This window comes from Candoia aspera, chromosome 3, assembly GCF_035149785.1.
Source record: "Candoia aspera isolate rCanAsp1 chromosome 3, rCanAsp1.hap2, whole genome shotgun sequence".
In the NCBI taxonomy this organism is placed as follows: Eukaryota; Metazoa; Chordata; class Lepidosauria; order Squamata; family Boidae; genus Candoia; species Candoia aspera.
In genome coordinates, this window is record NC_086155.1 from 156,145,246 (window position 1) to 156,168,044 (window position 22,799).

A 22,799-nucleotide genomic window follows, 5' to 3' on the forward strand; every position below is an offset into this window, starting at 1 on the left:
AGCAATTTCCCCTTAAATATTTAAATAAAGTTAACGTATCAAATAAAATGTTTAATAGAAATTTTATGAATAACAGATTCACAGAAATTGTAGTGGAAAGACTGTAGATTCACTGTAGGCCTACCAATTTATTGGGCCAAAACTTGATGTACAGGTAGTCCCTGGAGTTAAGAATGGAGCCTACTGTAGCAAAATTTCAGTTAAATCATTATAGAGGTCCACTGATTAAATTCACTATATTAAAATTGGTTGGCCCTGAGTCTTATTTTCAGTACTTATTCTCTTTACTAATACTATATGTATTACTTCTTAAGTAATAGAAATAGAAAAAAAAGTCTATTTTCACTAAGGAATCAAATGGCCTTTTCCTACAGAGAGATGAGTACTTATGACACTACTGTCCTTCATCTCCCAAGGAATAAATTGTGACATTATTTATTAGAATACTTTGAACAACCAACTATTTTTAGTTTAAAATATGTCTCCTTTTTAACACCGTGGGAAAGAAAACAAATGTGCACATAAAACCAGGATTCATTGACACTTTGTTAGGGCTTAAGCCCAGCGATCTTTCCATGGTTTCTCAAGTATATTGAGATAACTACTTGTTTTTATCCCCATTGTGCCCTGGTTTGTTAAACAGGGGGTTTCTGTGTATTTTGCTCTTTCAAAATATTGTATGAGCAGAGAAGAGGTAGATAAAGCCCCCACCTCACCCCAGGCTTAATAAATAATTATTGGTACTTCAGCATAGATATTACAGGTTGACACTGTGGTCTTGCTATTCAGTTACCAAACCACAGAACATTCTAACTCCCAGTTACAGTAATGGTCATCTGGATTTCTGCAGCCCGGTTTATTCTTGTTTGTACTTGGGAAGCAAAGATCTGTAGAAAACACCTTGTGAAGCAACAGTCAAAACACTGCTTGCAAAAAACAAGAGCAGATCTATGCATTTAAGGCACCTTAGTTGCTTCAGATAGTGTAGTCACTTTCAAAAAATTAAGCTGAGATGTCAGATTCTGTTATATATTTTCACTTTATACTGTGTAGTGCCTCTGTAAATTAAGTACGCAGGGCCTAAAATAGCAATTCCTAAACTTCTGTCAGTCCTGGCTAAGCTGCACAATAATATACATCTTACAGCTGTCTTTCTTCTTTAGAAAGAAGTACACATTGGCCCTATCCTGATTAGAATTTCTAATGCTCCTTCTACCCTACCCCTTTCTTTAGAAAAATTAACATACCCGGAGCTGTTGAGTTTAAAAGAAAACTTTTTTTAAACACACACACACATTTGTGTGAGGCAGGATTATTCTAAACAAAGGGACTGAGGGGAAGGGGGAAACCCCCCCACACAGTGGCACCAACCTTGATCAGGCCACTATACACTTACTCTTAAGTTAAACAACAACAGCAGAAGAAGAGCTGCATAATACACATTTGCCTCTCAGTTTTATTGGAAAATGAAGCTATTTTGACCCACATACATTAATAAGAATTCTAGATATCAAGATGTAGTTCTTTATCCATTGGAAACAACTTTTATTCTACTGAATAATAAACACATTATTCCTCATAGCCCCCTATGAGGTAGAAACGTCTGGATTAATAGCAGACAGCCATTGATACAGAGTTTGTAAACTGAACAAGTACATAACACCAAATGGTTCATAATGTATATTTATAAACACTGTAAACCAGTAAGTTTTAGAGTTCTTGCAATAAAGATGCATAAAAAGTCATGACCATACAGCTCTTGAACACTTTATACATGCAAGATACTTAATAGGTCACCCTGCCAACTTGATGGCCAAGTAATTTCTGCTATATGTATTTTTCCACTGAAAAGCTTTCTTGTAAAGCACAGGTAGGCACACCTTTTTTCTTTCAAAGATCATACATTCTCTCAGGGATAAACAGTAGGGGGCTGTGACAAGAACCCAAAGTGGGTGAGAACATCCACTCTTTCGTACATACCCTTTTTTTGGCTGACATCCCCTTCTGCCTCAGGAGATAGCTCTTTCCAGAGATGGGACCTCATCCATTGCACAAAAGATTGAAATTAGCCCGTGAGCCATAGGTTATCTGCCCTGTTCTAAAGCATATACAAGAAAATAGTGGCTAAGATACTAAACTTCCAAGTTACTATTGTTTTGGAGAATGAAAGATGGGAAGATTAAAAATAACAGTAAATGTGAAGCCCTTGTTTGATGCTTTCACATATCATTAATAATTCTTACTTAACAAAAAACACCCTGCGACTTTGGTACACAGGGATGAGTTAATACATTTCCACCCAGATACCATGCTTCTGACAAATCACTCCTCCAGATTGTTATGGACTTTAATATTAGCTTCTGTATAGAACAATTCACAGCCAGGTATGTTCTTTTGGATCTACAGAATGGGAATAAAAGATTATTCTCTGCTCCCTAGTTTCCATGGTTTCTATTCAGATTACTACCCACAAGATCACTTTTTTTTAAAGAGATGAAAGGGACAATTCATATGCATAATAATCTAAATCTGATGTCTATATTCTACCAATGCATAAAATTCTGTGAATTAGTCTCAATCATTACTGGACAATAAAAGCATGTATCTTCTTTCATACAACATTTTAAATAATGTATTTTCCTCATCACATTTGTAACTAACTAAAGAAAAAAAAAGGGTATGTAGCTTCAGGTCATATTTTACATCTCTGCTTACATTCTTACCCCAAGTAATGTGTGCAAGAATGCAGTTATTCTTGCACACATTACCCCTATGCTACTAAGAACAAATTCTGTTTGAATCTTGCATCTGTATTAATTTACTCATTAGATTAAAATTAGGCAGGTTATACTCTAACCCTCAACTCTCTTCTTTTTTGTAATATAAGTGGAATATTGGAGGAGTATCTTGGAGGAATACTGTAAGGTTTGCAAATGATACTGAGAAAGTGCTTTTGAACATTCTGAAGTGCTATAGAAATGCTGTTATAAAGTCACCAGTGCATAAAGGTGCACACACTATCATTTTTAAATATTTGTGCAATGACAGTTTGTCATATTTTATGATTCTGTCCTAATCCCTTATTAACGTATTACTTCTTATGTTTCAGTGCATTTAATGTTCCAGCTACCAAGTTTGTCAGATTCTTAGCTGTACCTTGATGACTGCAGACAGGGAAGAAATTAAATAGCAGCAGGAATTTTCCAGTCATAGAGAGATGATGGGAAATGCTCATGTTTTCTTCACTATTATGTAGTTGGTAAGTGAAGAGAGGTATCTGTCACCAAAGGAGTTGGCAGAAAGTTACTGAAGTAGAACTAATGATCTCTAATGGCTTTTGTTTTTAGCAGCTTTTCACCTTCATTCTTAGGCCTTTCTGGTTTAACTGCACAATACATGCTTTCTTACTATACACATTATCTTCAAAATTTCATTTTTTTAGATATGCCACATTTCCTAAGCATTCAAACCACAATACTTTTTAATATGGGAAAATGAGATAATTCATACAGATAGCACATTTGTAGCATAGAACAGAAGAAATGATTCATTGGCAACCGCTACTGCAACACAATTAACAATAAGTAACAAAGCTGCCATCATACAGCTAAATTTTTTATGAATTATTTACACACACAAAGATTGATTCTGGGGAGGCATATCTTCAGTGCTAGAGTTGAATAGTGGAAGAGCCTCTTGTTCAGTGGTCCCTTTAATAATTATCACCAAATTCTACAGCAGCAAGGCTAGCCTACTACAACAAAATCTAATCAGCTGCAAATCCTTCATTTAGAACAGGTACTTATTATGATTAACTGAGGTCCCATTGATTTCAATAGGTCTATTCTTAGTAGGATTAAATCTGGATCCAACCCACTATGCACATTGCTTTTTTAACTGGAGCATCTACCCAATTTTTAAAACCTCTTAAGAAAATAGATCTTTACTTATTAAGAGAATAGGCCAAATTCGTAGCCTCATATATATATAGAGGAACAACTGGCTCTGCCTTAAATTCCATTTATAAAATGATACTTATTTAGAAGTATCATTAATGCCATTTATCTCCACCGAATGTAGAACTGAAGGATGTTATTGAGAGACAAGGTACACTATGGCCAACATAACGTTCCAGCATTTGGACAGAACACAGATCATCAGTACCAGCAGTTCATCCATACAGTCACTGCCAGTAACTCAGGTTAACATCAGTCTAAAGCCTAAATCTGATAACTGGTGAGATAGTTAAGTACTCCTGGATTGTACCAGCTGAAATGCCAAGAGTGGGCTCGTAAGAGTTTATCGCAACAATTCATAAGACTCAAACATATAAAACACTAGGTCAGTGAAAAGATTAGGTTAGGGTCCCTTCCACTGACATTCTAATTCTTGTTACTTAGGTATTTATTTGGGATTATCGTGCAGCATTTAATTATGTAAGACAGAGTTCTAAGGGTTTGCCACCTTATGTGCTGTTTATGAAAACTCAACCCAAGTCATGCCCATTTCCACTCAAGAAAACTCTAGTTCTTGTAACACATTCAGCCACTATTTTTATATAATAGTGAGAACATTCCACAGGATAAACTACAAAGCACTATTCAAGCAATACTAACACTCAGCATTGCAGGAATCTCTCTGCTAGTTTTAAATTTGCTGTGATAGATTCCTTTTCTCCAGAGTAATCATTCAAGGATACACAATGGCCATCTCATCACATAGTAGCACCTGCCTGGGCTTGAAAGCTAAGCAGGGGTGGGCCTAATTAATATTGCAGAGAAAACCACCAGGAAATCCCAGGGCTTTAGGCTAGACTGAGAAGTAAAAAAACAAACACAACACAACACTATCCTGGAAGAAGGCAATAGAAAATCACTTCTGTATTGTTACCAAGAAAATTACATGGATATATCTGTGAAGTCGCCAAGAGATGTAACTTGGAGATTTGACTTCTAGCAGTGACCAGAATATGTACTGTTCCATTCAGATGAATGCCACTGATTATAGACTAGGTATTAGACTACCTATGTGCTTAGTAAGAAACTTTTGTGAACAGTAGCATCCTAGTGAATCTTCCATGTTATTTTTTAAAAACATGCTGTTACCGTCTAGGGCTAGAATCAAGCTAAAGAATTTTGAATGTTTGGAATGTTTCATTCTTTAATCAGCTCTTTTAGTACCTATTTACTTATTCAAGGATAACACATAATTCTAAGAATATGTACCAATATGTACCATTATCATGCTTGTTTGTGCACCATATAAATAAATGTAACTATCTCGGGAGCTATTCAGTGGGTCTGTTTTAAATTCAGAAAAAAAAATAGTAATTTCACTCAAGTATTGTTGGATGAGGGCACTTGAGGCACTACTTGTTCCTTGCCATGGAACAAAAGAAATTACCTGAGATACAAGTTTGTTATAACAGTTTGTTTCTCATTCTATGTCAAACCAAAAACATCCCCCCTTCTATTTCAGCCTCAAAGAGCTTGTAACATTAAAAAAGCATAACTGAAAAATAGTCTTATTAAAAAGGGAAAGGTCATATATACAGTGTGTGTGTGTGTGTGTGTAAGTGTAATATACCCTTCACCTTCCTAAAATGCAAATAAAATGTTTTTATAATTTGTTTGATTTACAAACTGTACAAGAAACCAATAATAGTTTCTAAAAGTGGTTCATCTTAAAGGAAAGGAAGTGAAATATTTCCAAAAGGTCAGATTTCATATTGCTTTTAGGTTGATGTCTGGTCAGTTCTCATCATCACGTCCATAGTGAATAGTCTGTATTTCCTGAGCGATGAATGAGGCCATCTCCTGGGTACCTGCTGCTATTACTCGGCACGACATCAGGTCTAGAGGTCCACCTAGGAGAAGAATTTGATTGAAAAGTAGCTTAGATGTTTCTTTTGTGACACAGATACAAATTATTTCTTGTATAGTCCATTATGTGCATTTAGCTGGGACATATATAGGAAGAACATTACTAAGCTTTATTGCGATCTGTAAAGTTTCTTGTCAACAGTTCCCTCTTTTTGATCCCATTCCTGCTCCTCCTCACTTTAGTATTGTCATGTTCACTGTTCCGGTGTTGCTACATCGTAATGGTTCGCTTGCCATGGTGCTGATACGTGTACTGGTTGGGAGGGTGCTGCTGGGAACCTTGTACAGGAGACGTGCTGGATTGTGCCAGGGAGGAATGTGTTTTGGCTGTCTCTTAAATGTCAAGGTCTTTTAGCCCGTTGATCAGCAGAGCTCGTTAGGAGCACCTGGGAATGTGGGGAGGGCTGTCTGTGAGGGAGGGGGTGGGGTGATGTTGGCAAAGACGCTACTTAGTTTGAGTTTAGGCGCGCTTTTCTCATTCTCAGCTTTTTACCTGTTTGCACTCTTTTCTAAATAAACCAAGAACCTGAATCAAGATTCTGAGTCTGAGAGTTTTATTTGGATTAAGGCAATCATCACAAGTATCTGCTCCACCTACACTCCCTAGCAATGCTTGGAAATACCAAATTTCTCTTCTGAATGCTGAGTAGTCTTTTTTTCCTCCCTACAGAAGAAGGTGGGGAACTAGTGTGAGTAGAAGAGGGGTTGGCTCAAAGACCAGGCAGCGGATTTCCTGTCCTAAAGTCCATCTTGATATCACCCAAAACACTTAACAGGATACGTGTGGGAAGTCTTGCTTTGAACCAAGTTGGGTTTCCCATCATAACAATACAGTAAGCCATTAGGGACTGCGACTGGTTGTACAATAAGAAGCACAGTATTTGCAAACTTTTAAAATTGTCTATTAAAGCCCTAGAATACAAGATAGCCGTTCATACAATAAGTTAGTTTCCTTCCTTCCCCATTTCCAAGGCCACCCACTCCCCAACTACTCTAAAGTAGCCTCATACTCTTCTGAAAATGCTTTCCTGAAGGTTGGACTTCCAGGAAGGTCTAGAATGAGATTGTGGCAAAAGGAATATTCCTCTTTTGAATTAGAAGGAATGTACAACTCATACTTTCTTCTCCATAAAATATATTTGCTTACCTGATGTATCTATCACAACTCCCCCTGCCTCTCTGATAATAACAGTAGCTGCTGCCAAATCCCAACAGTGCAAGCCAAACTGGTAATAGGCATCTGCAGCCCCAGATGCTAAATGACAGAGTGCCAAGGTAGCACTTCCAATAACACGAACCCTGAAATAAATGTTAAAAAATAGCAAATAACATTAGAGACAACCCATTAATTTAGCTCATAATGAAATGACTGTGCAATTTGTTCATTACAAATTGTTAACTACTTCAAAATAATGACATACATTTCCAAATATTTGACCCAACAGTTTTTATTGGTTTACAGATTTTATCCTTGATGTCCAGGATGAACATGACACCCTACACAAAAAACTTTCCAGACCTCCCTTAAAAAGCCAATCACAATAGGGATGAAGAGGAAACCATGGAGTTGTACATGCATTAATTACATTTTACAGACTAGCATTATGCACAAACACAGCTTACTCGTGTCCAATTCATGAATTCAGTGCAAAAAAGAAGACAGAATTCTGTGATGGTATTATTGCAGATATACACCAAGGGAAGAATTCACTTGATATACAAGGGTCTCTACTAATGGCACAGTCCATATATGCATTTGAATACCTATGAAACTGTTGATGTGGTTGATTGGATTTATGACTATAGTACTTAACTGAATTATTAAATCATATTGACAGTTTTCTTGTTACAAAGTTTATTGATTTTGTAAGAAACAGAATTACCCGTGAGCCTGTGCTTTTAGCAGTTGTTCCATGTTACTAAGAAAGACTTTCAGAGTGTCAGGGTCTCGCTTTGGACCAATCTCAGTTAAAATCAGGGCTTTTGTGATATCTGCAAGAAAAATGATTGACGTGTATTAATGCAACAGCTTATTTCAATTTCAATTTATCTTGAAGTTCTACATCTTTTGTTTTTAAGTAGTCTTTTTAGGGGCAAAGTCCACAGTTGACCTTTGAATGCCATGCCAGAGGCCACATACCAAAAAATGGAGCATGGACACTAAACCTGATTTCATTTATGTTAACATTTAAAGTAAATAAATTTAAAACCATACTAGCAGTACAATTTCATGGGAGCTGAACTAAATACCTGCTGACTAAATGGACATGTCCACATTGTTTTCTTGGTTGCAATTTAGACGTGGTTTTCCATTGTCTTCTTTTGGCATGATGGTTTTTTTTTACTTCACAGTCTAATCTATAGCCTGGGATTTCATAGTGGTCTCCTATCCAAGTACTATGAAAAGCAATTTAAGTCCTGGAGGCCTAAGATTATGCAGCATAATTTAATAGGTGCTTCATGAGATCTTATTTATTCCTAATAAATTCTGCATTAGCAAAATGCCATTATCTTGAAACTAAATAAAATAAATCTGCTAACATTACAGGTAGTCCTCGTTTAGTGACTGTCTGCAGTTACAGTGGTGATGAAAAGGTAACTTTAAGACCATTCCTCGCATTTACGACATTCACAGGTCTGTAAAGCAAAGGAAAGCTGAAGAAAATCGTAAGCACAGTTGCCGTTTCACTTAGCAACTGTTTCACTTAATTACCAAGTTGCCAGTCCCAATTGTGGTTGCTAAACAAGGATTGCCTGTACTTTCATTGCCATTCTAGAATTGATAGAGAAATAAGTCTTTATCACATTAAATCACAAAGAATTCATAGTATGAATCCAAAAATTTCATCTGACCGTTTTAAGTCTAACCCTAAGTCTGTACTTGGATTTGATGACCCCTTCAGTTCTGAGATTCAAAGGCCATGTGAACTAAATTTTAGATCTTGCAGAAAAGATAATTGTCTTATTATTTATTGTAAAACAGAATGGGAATGCCACATGCAAATGATATATTCTTGAGAAAGAAAGATAAGACAACACAACAACTTAACCTTTTGTAGAGCATCCAGTGCTACATATTTTAGAAATAGGTGCAAAGCTGTAATACTTTAGGGTGACTCATTGTATTGAAAATTTTGTAATATTTCCAATTAGCATGCATATACTATTTACATTATTATATTTTATTGTACTCAATAACTGGAGGTCTCTAGACAGATTGCAAAGTAATTTAAGCAATTCAAACCAAAGAATAAAACAGTTTGTATGTTTGTACACACACACAGATATACATTGTATTCCAGTAAAATGCAAAATGTGGAACAAATAACTGTAAAAATGCCTGGGCGAAGAGGAATGTCTTCTAATCCACCCTTACAAGACCACTATAAACTAGTATTTATGCTCTTAAAGCTCTACACTAGTAATCCAACAGAGGTCATGAACATTAAAGAAATTGTCTGAATTCTATGCACTGCCAGGGCAAACTGTTAAGAGGTGGTTTTATAACTCCAGAACAATGCAGCCTGCTTTATATAGTGTTCTTGCAGCAACCATAGCATCTGATAGGAGGGTTTCAAATCAGTTTGATCCAACTGTGTAGAGACCCATTCAGCTCTGTCATATTTGAACTACTTTAAGTCAACTTTAGCTTACTCGTTTGCCACTGAAGATATGCCCAGCCACAGGTATCCACAGCAAACTGAGATTACAACATATACATAGTGACATCAATATGAGAATCCTCCTTATCTACTTGTGTCCCAGTGTCTGATGCAAGAGCATAAGTTGCAGTTTCTGTATCATGAGGTCACAACACATGCTTTGCCACTTGCCCCCCGTCTCCCACTCTGGGTGCCCAGATACCTAACAATAGGATTAAGCAGAGCTCAATTTTAATGGAGCTGAATTTACAGTGATTTAGCAAAACGTCATTAAACTGAATTACTAACAAAAAGTAGGAATTACACAGAAGATACATTAATTTTATCTAGAATTACTGACAACTCTATAATTATATATATATACATATACATATACATTATTATTGTTGTAAACTGCCTAGAGTCCCTTTGGTGGGAGGAGATGGGTGGTGACAAATTTGATAAACAAACAAACAAATTTTATAGTGCTTACAAAATCTAAACTAACCTGTCACTTTTGACACCTGAAGCCTTTTGCCATTACAATATGACCCTTGACCTCTTCTACCAGTGTATAATCGTTCTTCAATGCAGTGATAAATTACACCAAATTCAAGCTTTAGGTTTTAAAAAAAGAAAAGGAACATGAATGCAATTTGCATTATATCAGTATAAACAGATCTCTTTTATTTTAACTGCATATAATTGCAGTTTATACTAGGTATTTTGATTACCCCAAGTATTCCTTGTTATAAAACTATAGCAAATTAAAATAGGAAATTAATTATTCCATCTCCTTATATAAACTTAGAACTAATTCTTACATTATAATCACTAAAGGAAAGACACAAGAAACATCTTCTGCAGAGTGCTGGCTGCAAGCATAGTCACTTATCAGATGCGTTCCATCATCTTTGTTTGGAATTCCCCATTGTGTATTGCCTACTATCTAGAAATATTATATGTAATTTACCCCCAAACAATTATCAGTATACAGAAATAACATGAAGGGTAATCATGCTTCCACAGCTTGCTTGTCCCAACATTTTTGCTACTGCAACATTTTTGTAGCTTCCATCATTGTCTAGCAGTAAGGATGGATCTCAGCCAAGTCAAAGTTGGCAAATTGAGGTAGGGAGAAAGAACATTGGTTATTTTTGTAGGGAAACCCAGTTCAGTGGGTCACCTGTTCTAAGGGAATGGCATAAAAGCCATATATTAGCTACCAACATTGTTTCCAGAAATCCAGACAAATACCTCATATTCTGCAGCAACATGAGTAGACAGAGAACAATATAGAGAAATGTTAATTCGCTGATTTAATTGATAGGCAGCACTGTTGGTGTAGCCATCTTAAAAGGCTTTCAAAGAATAAGGCTTGGTTTAGGTCATTTGCTTAACTACTATACTACTCCTAAATGCATATACTTAGTAAATTAATCTCACTGATTGCAATTTAGTTTAAGAAAAGCAGTTTAGGTTAAGGAGTACTTCTGTAACAACTGTTTCTCCACAACACTGTTCTGCATGGCTAGAAACATAATATATTTTTACTGTCCAAAACACTTCTAGTAAAGAGAAGAATCCAATTCAAGGATGATTTGAGAGTATTGTAAGTAGGTTTATGCATTCAAACCTAGATTTCCATAAATACCACAGGATAAATTGGAAGGACGTTAGGTAAGAATTATTCAGTTAATTTGTATTTGTTAAATCTGTTTCTTTTTCTTTTCAATTGTTAATAGCTGCTGCTGAAGCCTATCCAACTTACAGAACATTATCTTATACCTCTTGGTTGACAGCAAATCCAATGCTAACGGCTACAGTTGGAAACCTGTGTAAATAAATACATTATATTTGTTAATAAACTTTCTGAACAATGACTTTCAGCATATCAACAATGTGATGATATTTGTTCATAGGTAAGAAATGCTATATTTTTTGTACATTAAGAGATTAAATTTTTAATTTTCATATAATTTTAACTGTCAGAAAACTGAGTTGCATCCTGATCCTAAAGGCCAGTTTTGTGACTTTTCCATTGAAGCATAAAGCATGATTAATTGTCTGATTCTCAGAAAGTTCTCCATTCTTTAAATCTTAAGAACCTACTGAAGCAGTTAGCTGTTGTTCATATTCCCTGCTGCCTTTGTAGGATGATATTATGCCAGGAATAGGTTAAAAGAGAGTGGCAACTGCTTTTCCAAAATAAATGTTAAGAGTTCAGAAGTCATTTCCTAAAAACTGCTGCCACCTTTTAACTTGAGAATATAAATATTATTTTTTCCTCCCATAACTTTCAGCCCAATTCCCCATATTATTTCAGCATACATTGGGTAAAAAGTAGGCCTTCTATGTTAAATGATTAATAACTGATACTTTAGTTCGTAAAATACTTCATAATGGAATGTAAGATTGAAAACTGATGAAAATTCCCTCCAAAGGGAAATATGGTTCAAGGTGATCAAGATCATGTCAATTTAATGCTCACAGACTAATTTGTTAAAAGAACAGCAACTAAAATTACTCAAATGAGTTAAACAGATCATTTGATTTTTTTTGTTTGATAGTAATGTAAATATTAAAGCTATGCTATTAAAATTTTCTTAATATATGCATAGATTTTAAAAATAATTTTGCTATAATCTTGTGCACAGATTTACTTGGCACAAAACATGCATAGGATGGGTTGCAAGCTCTATGAAAGTAGATGGGATTCAAGATACACAGAAATTCCATTGATACTTCAGGCATTTAAAGATGCTTGACACTCTGGCTTGTGTCATTTGATGCAAGGTTTTCACTGTCTCTTTACCTATGTATGAAATTGCAGGTGCCATCAACAGGATCAATAATCCAGGTTGGACTGTCATTGAGTATGCACTTTGAACCAGCAGCAGTAGCTTCTTCCGCAATAAACCTAACATTGGTATACACAAGACTCAAATAAAAAAACTATGAATTAAAGCTGCATTTGAGGCAGTTGCAGGTGTACTGTTAAGTAAAATAGGTTCCATCCAGAAGAGCATTTTAGGAATTGGCATAAAAGCTTTCCCTATTACATATGTATTTAAATGAAGGAAATTTAAAACATTGTGATCAAAGGATCTCAGGAAGGCTTAAGGGACTTAAAGAACCTCTGTACACATGCCAAGACCTTAATGAATGAGAAAACTACACCTCTTGTGTGAAAATGCAGTGACTGCTTCTTCATCTTACTCTGCAGCAATCCTCCTTTGGATGACAGCTGGAAGAACATTTACAGGGTGTGTAAATCACAGGCCTGTTCTTTGGACTATGTACAATTTATTTACTTTTACGAATTAAAGCAAAATTAGCTCCTACTTCCTCTTGTAGAATATGCTGGTGGGGGGCTTTAGGGTTGGGAACTTAAGACTATTTCCTGCAGCTCTTCAGAAAGCTGGGAGACTGATTTGTATTCCCAGCCCACCCCTGTTGTACAGAATAATTAAAAAACAAAAATAAAACATGAACATTTGCCAAAAAAGCCTAGACTGTAACCTTCTACAAGTGTAACCTTAAAGGTAAACTTAACTGGATTTAAGACAACAAAGACAAGATAATTAAAAACAACACAATATAAACATAAATTGGCATACATCCATTTTAGATTAGTCTGAAATCTTCTCTGTGCCCCTAGCTCAAAGTAAAATCAGTGTATACTCTTACAAAGAGTATGCTTTTACTGTACTCTGCAAATGTATGCAAAGCACTACAATCCTTGTTACACTTTGGAAAATAGTATTCTTGTCACTATTTCCGCTAAATGTTCTCAGAAGGGGTTGCAAGGTTAATCATATTACTATTACTACTACATTTATAATTTAAGTGTAATACAAGGGCAAGGATCAAAGAAATACAGCATCAAGTCCTCACTTATCTACCAAGCTCATGGAGTGGAAAATTTGGACCATGAGACTTTAAAATGATGTCATGTGTATATATTGAGCACATATTTAGAAAGTTAGTTACTGTAATCAAAGATCAGTGTTTTTCAAACTTGACAACTTTAAGGTGTGTGGAATTCTAACCCTGTGATTAACTCTTCCAATTTTGAAACATAAAGTCAAGAAGCAAGAATGAAACTGTTGAAAAATGTGGCTCATCCAACTACTGTATCTCCACTGCTCCTGGCTCTGCTTTTATCTGAGCATGCTGGCTGGGGAATTCTGGAAGTTGAAGTTCACACCTCTTAAAGTTGCCCAGTTTGGAAAACATTGTCATAGATGGAAGATTTATCCAAGAATATGGCAGAAGATAAAAAACACACCAAGCAATGGTTTTCCAGTTACCATTCTTGCCTACTTGGCTTTTTCTGTTACACACATCCCTGAGCATGCCAATGGGCTCAGAAATTTGTAGAGGCCAAATCAATTGTCCCATGGACTGCATCGGATGAAAGCAGAGCCAGGAGCAATGGAGATACAGCAGTTGGACGAGCCACATTTTTAACAGTTTCATTCTTGCTTCTTGACTTTATGTTTCAAAATTGGAAGAGTTAATCACAGGGTTAGAATCATGGCTAAAATGAACAAAGTTGCTATTAGGCCACTAAAAATGTACAAATGAAGCAGCTTAAAAGCACTAAAATAAGTTGAAATAAAACAAAATAAACCATCCATGCAAACCACCTTAACCATAATTTAACTTATGATCCAGGTTCAGACAGCACATGAAACCTAACTCCATCATCGTTCAGTATGTTGTGAGAACCAGGTCATTTTGTTGGCAATGCATCACATCCAGGGCTACATTTGATAGTGGCTACTGCCAATCTGTACTCTCCAGCAAATGTAACTGCATGTAAAGCATGCTCGTTTCATTCAAGCATATTATGTGTGAAGCATATCTATTCACATAATTATGATTTTCACTCACTCAAAACACCACCATAGAATAATGCCATGGCCAGACATACCTGTGAGAGGGAAACTTTTCTTTCAGTGCAGAAACAATTAAATTTTCCACTAAGTGATCAGTTTCAGTCACAAGATCTGCTGCAGAGGTTTTGGTTGATACTTGCTTTTCCTCAGTGAGAGCTTTTCTAATAATCTAGAAAGAAAATATCATATATTGCTTTACAAATTGTTCCCATTATCTCTGAAAAACTGCAGCATGTAAATTCTCAATGGAAATAAACGATACATATATTTTAGTTGTGCACATAGGTAACTTCTAAAATGATATCATGTATACTGATATAATAGGACACTAGTACTTTATTCCAGGAAGATTCTGGTGCTGATTAACAGAATTATCTTATTTTTTCTGTTGAATTTTCTTCATACATGACTGCTATTTAGAAGCCACATTTTTGTCTCAAGATTGTGATGCTAATATTTTGTCATTGTTTACATGTATATTATTAATTCAGTAAATGCTACCTTAACATCTTAATTGTGCTTCATTTTTAACAAGGAAAGGAGAACCTATTAGAAGAAAATATTTTTGCACACTATTGCAACTACATAAAATGGACTGCTTTTGACTTGGAGTTAAATTGAGTTAAATTAAACTGGTTAAATTAGGATTGAACTAGTATCAGAACCTGGCCCTTTAATGGTAAGTCAGTGTGTATAGTGACTTCCTGTAATTTTACACAGTCTGTATAGTGGAAGTTATTGTTACTGAAATATAACTTGACTTCTGTAAAACTTCCATGTAGCCAATTTTCTAGAGACCTAGAAAGATGGGCCAAATAAGATATACATGATAAAAAAACATAAAAACTATCATTTCTTCAGTTTTTGCTCCTCCTTATGCTGCCAAATAGTATCTTCTAATCCTTTGCATTTTCTTTCAGAATAACTATTAATTCAGGCAAAAATGACCATTGCACAGTATCCAGAAATGACTTGCAATATGAATTCCTTTCTAAAAGCACATAGGTAGAAATATTTTAAAAGTAAACTCAGGGGGAAAGGAATGTCTTTTTATAGGGCAAAGAGAAGTTAACCATGAATGAAAGCATCTGTTATTCCACTGTATCAGGATTGTAAAATAAGCACTTGGGTGGTATAAAATCCCTATTTAAAAAATCCTATGAATTTAGGAATATTTACTTGACACAGGGTTATTCCCATGAATTTCAAACAAGGCATATTTATTTATAACACTTTTATACTGTGGATTCATGACTGTTTATAAAGCTATATTAAACCATAAAACTGATCTCAACAATCAGTAAAAATAAACCCACTCCCAATTTGACATTCAGAGAACTGTGGAATAGCATAGCTTTAACTGCCCTCCAAAAGGCTGTCAGGGAGTTGATTTTTGGGAACTCCCGAGCTAACGCTAGGGCATACCCAGAGAAGCATCATACTCCTGCTAACCAGTTCCCCCTTGAACTCACAAGGTGGGGGAGGGGTGGAACAGCATTCCCCATCAGGTTGAATAAGAACAGTCAGTTCTACCTGAAGCAGGTGATCCTGCAGCTGCCTAGACACCATGCAATAAAGGGTTTTACAGGTTAAAATCAGCATCTTGAATTGTACTTAGAAGGCTACTAGAAGCTTACTAGAAGCTCTCACCCACCTGCAGACAGGCTTTTGCATTCTGCATCAACTACAGTTTTGGGGTAGGTTTCCAAGATGGCCACCAGTAAAACCCATTGCAGTGATCAGAGAGGTGATGGAAACATACTGTAGATGATCATTGCCAGGACATCATGCTCCAGGAAAGCCCACAATTAATATATCAGCCAAAGCTGGGAACCCCCTCCCCCAACTATGGCTTCTACTTGCCTATAGCTGTAGCTGTGAGTGTAGGAGGACCCCAGGTCACTGAATTGCTCCTTTAGAGTAAGTGCCTCCCCATCTTGAGTCATCACTGGGGTAGACAAATTGTGGATGGTTTCTGGGCAAGTAGGATCTTTGTCTTACAGGGATTCAGTCTTAGCTTGTTTTTTCCATCCAAACTCTAACAGCCTCCAAATAATGAGTCAGGACTTGCATTCCCAGCCCAAACAATGTTGTGTGTATAATTGGATATAATCAGCACACTGGTGATACTGCACCCTGAACCAATGGATTACTTTTTCTAGCAGATTCATGTACAGTAGAATCTTGGTTAACCGGCACCCATGGGGACTGGTAGATGCCAGATAAATGTAGTTTCCGGTTGCTTGAGGGTGGTTACTATTAAAAATAGGTGTGCCAAGTTTGGATTTGCCTTTCTGCCAGAGAGGGATCGGCTGATCCCCTTTCGGCAGAGGGGTGGGTTTCGGCTTGGCGTCCCACACCATGCCGATCCGATCCCTTTCTAGTGGAGGGGTGGGTTTGGACTTACCTTTAAAAAGATGGGTTTGGACTTGCCTTTCTGCTGGGGTGGGGTTGGTGTGGTGCGAACGCCAGGTTTGGATTTGGCTTTCTGCTGGGGGGGGGGGTGTTGGCGTGCTGTGCCAGGCTTGGGCTTGTGTTTCTGCTGGAGGGGGATCAGATCGGAGCGCCAAGTTTAAACTTATCTTTCTGCTAAAAATTGATTTTATTTAAATTTTTATTTGATGTATTATTTCTTCATTTTTTTGCAGGTTGCTTGAGAGTGCCAGTTGCTTGAGTTCTGGTTAACCGAGATTCTACTGTAGATGTTAAATCTATAGAAGGGCAAAGAGACAAAACTTGTGGCACCCCACAAATAAGCAGCCACCTGGACCACTTCTTTTCTTCCATTACCACCAGCTAGGACCACCTACTCAGGAAGGAGCAGAACCATTATAAAACAGTGCCTCCATCTCCCAACTCTCTTAGGTGGTCCAGAAGAATACCATGGTTGATGGTACTGAAGGCTGTCAAGTGGTCTGAAAGAACTTGGAGGCGTACACTCATTTCCAGATCCTGATGTAATTCATCCCTTGGACTAGTATGGTATCTGTCCCATGCCCAGATTTGAATCTGGACTAATTAGAGTCCAGATAATCCTCTTCCTCTAGGGTTTTCTACACATTAAGTTCTACCACTCTCTCTACAGCATGATAAGAGACACTGAAGACTGGGCAATGGTTGTCAAGATTGGCTGGATCTAGGGAGGGCCTCTTCAGGAAAGTGCACCACTGTCAGGATGTAGGACATAATCTCCATGCTCAGTAAGGCATTGACTACTGAGCTCCATTCACCCTTCCATGCTTCTCAAAGAGCCAGATGGAACATGTATTAGGTTACACGTGGTAAAGCATATTCCACAGATCACCCTATCCACTTCTTCAAAACTGACAAGCTGAAATGAATCCTAGTTACCCACACAAGATGCTAATCCAGTCACGACCCCACCTGTGCAGAGACCAGGCCAGAGGGAATTCAAGCAATTTTATATATGAAATTCTGCCCTAGGATCTCACGTGGCTTTCAGAGAGAGCTTTCTGCTTCCTGCCCCTCAAAGGGATGCAGATAACCCTAAAAAGGGCTGCAGAGGCACAATCTATGATCACAATAAGAAACATATTTTGCCATCCTTATTCATACAGTGTAGTCTCAAATATGAGCAGTTACTTGTGTCTAGTCCAATCTGCTCTTGGTTTTCTTCCACTAGTACTCCAAGTGTCTCTTCTGCTACCTCATCTCTCAGAACTGGCAAACAGGAATAGCCCAGGATGGGCTTGCAAGGAGGGCAATCTCATCAACTGCTCTGGTTACCTCAATATTCCAGAAATTGACTAGACTCTCAAAAGACTCACTTACCAGGTTGCTGGGAATATCCCCAAGTGCTCTCTAGAATCCATTCAGATTCATTAGGCACTGGACCAGACCATCCAAATACTGTAGGTCCTTCCATCCTGGAGAGCCTCTTGGCAGTGATGAGTCTCATAGCAAACAGGGAGCAATCTGACCACAGCAAAGGATTTAATCTTTATTCTCCAATATCAAATGGTATATCAACTGCTTGTAGATAAACACCATATCTAATGTATGACACCTGTGTTCATTGGATCCAAGATTGCCTAGAGCTGCCATTAACTCCTGAAGTCCTGAAGCCTCATGGAGTCTTCCCTCAGGACATGGAGGCTGAAGTCCCGCAAATAAAAAGCAATCAGCGCTCTACACCTCCTGCTCTGCAATGAGTTCCAAGAGATCATGAAAAGACCCTGGTATGCAGTACACAAGCAGAGTTCCTAGTGTGTCCTGTGGTCCAAAATCACAAATAGGGATTCACAGCTTGTCACTTCCAGACCAGGTCCCCTGGTCATTACTAAACTATTCCAAGCAATCATTGTTACTCAATTCGCCTACTATGGGATCACAGCTAATGCAGGACCTGGAACATGGCAGAGCAGATTTCCCAGGTGGCAGCATCACAACTCACTCTCAACCCCAGGTCCCAGTAAATACATGCCAGGTGTGCATACCAGGTATGCATGCTCATCCACACCCAAATTGTGGAGAAATATGATCTTACTCTGTACAGATTTGGCATTACCAGCAAAAAAAGTTCCTGGGCTGAGAAAGCTGGCCTCTTTTAAGTGTACACAATATTAAACTCAATGGGACATATAAGAACACACGCATAATAGGATATTCAAATTACCCAACTGCTATTTGGAGGGCCACAAGTAAAATTCAGTTCATGGACAGTTTTCAGTTAACCCATCACAATTTTGAAAAACATTTTTATTGCTATCGTGTTTCAAGAGGTAAAAGAACTTGTCAGAAATATACAGGATGTGCAACCCACATTTCCTTTCCTCCCTACAATTGCTAAAGAAAGGTAGCAGCTTAATTTGAGTTTCAGCCTCAGGCAACCACTCTAAGCATATGCTATTAATAGCAAGTAAACTCTGCCCTATAAAACAACAAAAAAGGAGTTGCAGTAGTTGCCAACTCACCACTTTGAGGAACAAAAACAAATGATATTGACCAGACTCTTTGGCTCATGAAGTGTGCCATCTGACAGGCACAAGGATCAAAGACATGACAAAACAAGTTTTATCAAATCCTCTGATAACTATCCCTTCCTGCTAATACATCTGGGGACAAACAATTCTGCAAAAACCAGCTATAACTATATCACACCAGACTTTGAAAATTTGGGAAAGCTCAAGATCCTAAGGGTTCAGTGATATTCTCATCCATCTTTCTAGTTCATGGAAAAGGACTGTAAGGGGAAAGAAGAATATTGTAAATCAGTGAACGGCTATACAAATGGTGTCAGTGGGAGGTATTTGATTTCTGGGACCTTTGTCTGAATTATCTAGATAACAGATTGTTGGCACAAGATGGTCACACTTCACTAGGACTAATATAATTGTATTTGGCCAAAGGATGATGGATGGAAACAAAAATGCTGAAGGGCCTCATATAAAGTCTTGGGCATTGTAAGAAGAATGAGTGTTGCTGAAATGGGGCCTTTTAAACCTTTTGAAGAAAAACCAGAATGAAGAATAAAGTTTTTCATCATTATTGTTTATACATTAATGCTAAGAGTATGGGAAATAAACAAGACAAGCTTGGGCCCTCAGTATAGAAAGTCAAATATGACGTGATATGTATAATAGAGACCTGGTAGGATGACTATCACTGTAAAGTCAAATATGATTTAATAAATATAATAGAGACCTGGTGGGATGACTCTGTCACTGGAACTGAGCAGTTGAAGGACACAATTTGTTTGAAAGGAACAAAAGCAATAGAAAGGGAGGAGTGCACTTTAGGTTAGAAAAACATTCTTGTTCAAAAATCAACAAATAAAAGCAACACTGTGTTGGTGTTGGCTATTTCCCACCCAACCAAAACTAAACAGCTATCTACCTGCAATGTTTTAATCTGGATTTATACACAAAGTAGGGGGTTGGATGCAAGGGCATAAATGGTTCCTTCCAACTCTATGATATTGTACTCCATCATAATAGGCCCCCTGCCCAATAAGGTTATTCCCTTTTGCAACAGACACTATCACTATGTAATAAGCAAAAAGATTGGTTGATTTTACCTCCCCTTAGATGTTACTGTTTACTGGACAGTTTAAACTGAAGAAAAATTAAACTAAGAAATGTTGTGATCCATTTGAACACATCCTTGCGATAGAAAATTATTCAGGAAGTTCAATAGCTTTACTTGGAAGAATAGAAACATTATGTAATAATAAACAGGACAAGCCCTCTCAATTTCTTCTCAAACTTAGTGTGCCAGTGTAAAAAAATTGATGTAGGAAGAAAACACAGTATAAACACATACAGTACAGTACAGAGTTTATTATCCAAATGACTATTATTTATTTGTGGCAGAGAGCTTCTCAGTGACTCTCTTATCTTTCCTGTTATTTCTTTTTAATGCATAATTTCACACTGAGTGTGAAGAGTTCAGTTTTAAAAGTAATTAAAACCTGAAGTACCAAGATTCAAGTTCACCTTCAACCATGGAAACTCATTGGATGATACTGAACTGAGACATAGTCTATTTCACAGAGTTGCTGTGGGGAAAACCTGTGAAATTCACCATCACCACCATCCTCATGGAAGAAAGGTTGGATATAGATCAGGGTTCCCAAAGGGGTCAGTATCGACACCCAAGGGTCGATGGGACTACCCATTATGGTTATTATTATTATAATTAATTGTAGTACTATTAGTTAAAGTAGTATTTATTAAATTATTTTCATATAATTAATGTTTGGGGGTCAATGAACAATCTGAAACTTCATGAAGGGGTCAATGACCTGAAGAGTTTGGAGACCCTGGATACCGATCTAGAGAGAGAAAACATCAGCTATGTTAACCTTTCAAATAATACTGTGAACATGTGAATGTAAATATGCTGGGTCCATTTTCTCTTATTTACTTTGTGTAGCTGCATTTAAGTTTCAAACATCTAGTTCAAAAATGATACTATAAGCATCTGTACCTAACCATGATGAAACATATGCCTATGTCCAAGTTACAGAGAAAAAGTGCTTCTTTCGTCATGTATGTGATCACCAGATGTTTTTACATCTTCTCCTAAAGGAACATGTAGAGGGCAAGTTTCTGTACTTATTCAGGAGTAACTGAAATCCAATGAATTTAATTGGTTTGCACCCAAATCAACATATTTGAATGACCAGACACTAAGTGCCAAAGATGCACTTCTTCCCCAACCTGATCCCCTCCAGATACAAACGTCTGAAAACGAGCTCCGTGCACCTGGAGGGATCCATATTGGTGAAGGCTGGCTTGTGCCTTGCCATGGCCAAAGATCTGCACGCAGCCGCAGCTCTAGTTAGCAAGTATACTGAACAGAAATCTCAACATAAATCTTACAGGAGGCAGAAGGAACAACGTGCACCGGGGAGCCTCCTTTAGCTTATTGACGTTGGGAGAGAGGGCAAAGAAAGTTTTCCGCCTCGGATTTGCTCCCCACAAGACTCCACGTGTGGACTGAGCCCAAACCGCTCCGGGGACCGGCCCACCCAGCCGAAGCGCTCCTGCTCACCTGTCCCGCCTGGAGAGCGAGCTGCACTGCCACCTCCAGGCACTCTTCCCAGGGGTCGCCTCCGCCAGCGGCCGCTTTGCCTGCTCCCCGCCGCCCGCTGGGGTTCATGATTTCCGCCGCTCCTTCCCCGCGCCCAGGAGCCTTGCCTCCTTCCGCGTTTGCGGGGATCTCCGAGACCGCCGCGGAGAGAAACAGGAAGGGGGTCGGTGGCAGCAAGTCCTTGAACTTTCTCTGGCGCTCAGGGGGCCTCCCTCGCTGAGGCTAAGGAGGGGGTTCAGCTTCAGCCCCGCGGGGTGTCTCCCCCACACTGCGAAGCCTCCCCCGCCGCTCTTCCTGCGCCGCCGCCACTATCCCTCGCTGCCCTCTCGCCTTGCCTGAGCCACCTCGGTCCCCGGTACGGAGGAAGGCGGGAGAGACTCGACTGACACAGAGCCCGCCTTCCTCAGCGGACTGGCCATGCTTTCCGCTCGTCTAGAGGAGAAACCGCCTCTCTCCGCGCACAGCCCTCTTGCTGTCACCTAATTTTAGGACATTGCGCTCAGGCTGGTTCCTCACGTAGCTAGCGAATCAGGGGCGCGGGTGGGCGTTTCTAGAGCAATAGGATATGATTCACAGGAAGTTCCTCGCTTCTTTTTTCACACTCCCCCCACCCAGCCCCCCCTTTAAAATGGGAGCCCGGTCTTTCTTTCGCTGTCTTACCCTCTCGGAAGCAATGTTTGTGCAGTTTTGCAGGTCAGTTTTTGCAAAACATCTTCAGATGCTGGCAGTAGTTCTTAAAAGTATCCCTTCGCATTTTTCCCGATTGTGAAGTCAGTCTGGAGTTCTTGTCAAAGGCAATTAGTTTCATTTATTTATGA

General features: G+C 38.2%; 1 protein-coding gene across 2 annotated transcripts; it reads right to left on the reverse strand.

The window, feature by feature from the left end:
• Positions 1-1,438: 1,438 nt before the first annotated feature.
• On the reverse strand, positions 1,439-22,456 carry IMPA2 (inositol monophosphatase 2). Of its 2 annotated transcripts, XM_063299089.1 has the most exons (8): positions 21,943-22,456; positions 14,463-14,596; positions 12,339-12,443; positions 11,312-11,357; positions 10,032-10,140; positions 7,766-7,874; positions 7,030-7,181; positions 1,439-5,866 (listed from the first exon to the last, which is right to left on the reverse strand). In XM_063299089.1, the coding sequence occupies exons 1-8, from the start codon at positions 22,048-22,050 to the stop codon at positions 5,751-5,753; spliced, it is 879 nt and encodes a 292-aa protein (XP_063155159.1). In that variant the 5' UTR covers positions 22,051-22,456; the 3' UTR covers positions 1,439-5,750. The 2 variants fall into 2 exon arrangements, with proteins under 2 accessions (XP_063155159.1, XP_063155160.1); XM_063299090.1 differs by lacking the exon at positions 12,339-12,443.
• Between the last annotated feature and the right edge of the window lie 343 nt (positions 22,457-22,799).

What these genes read in the sequence shown, in the direction of transcription:
- IMPA2 (XM_063299089.1), bottom strand. Translation starts at nt 22,050, where the DNA reads ATGAACCCCAGCGGGCGGCGGGGAGCAGGCAAAGCGGCCGCTGGCGGA. An exon ending in GAAAAGTTTCCCTCTCACAG is followed by an intron (nt 12,444 to 14,462) that starts GTATGTCTGGCC and finishes TACCAATGTTAG; the next exon opens with GTTTATTGCGGAAGAAGCTA. An exon ending in CTAAAAGCACAGGCTCACGG is followed by an intron (nt 7,182 to 7,765) that starts GTAATTCTGTTT and finishes CATTTATTTCAG; the next exon opens with GGTTCGTGTTATTGGAAGTG.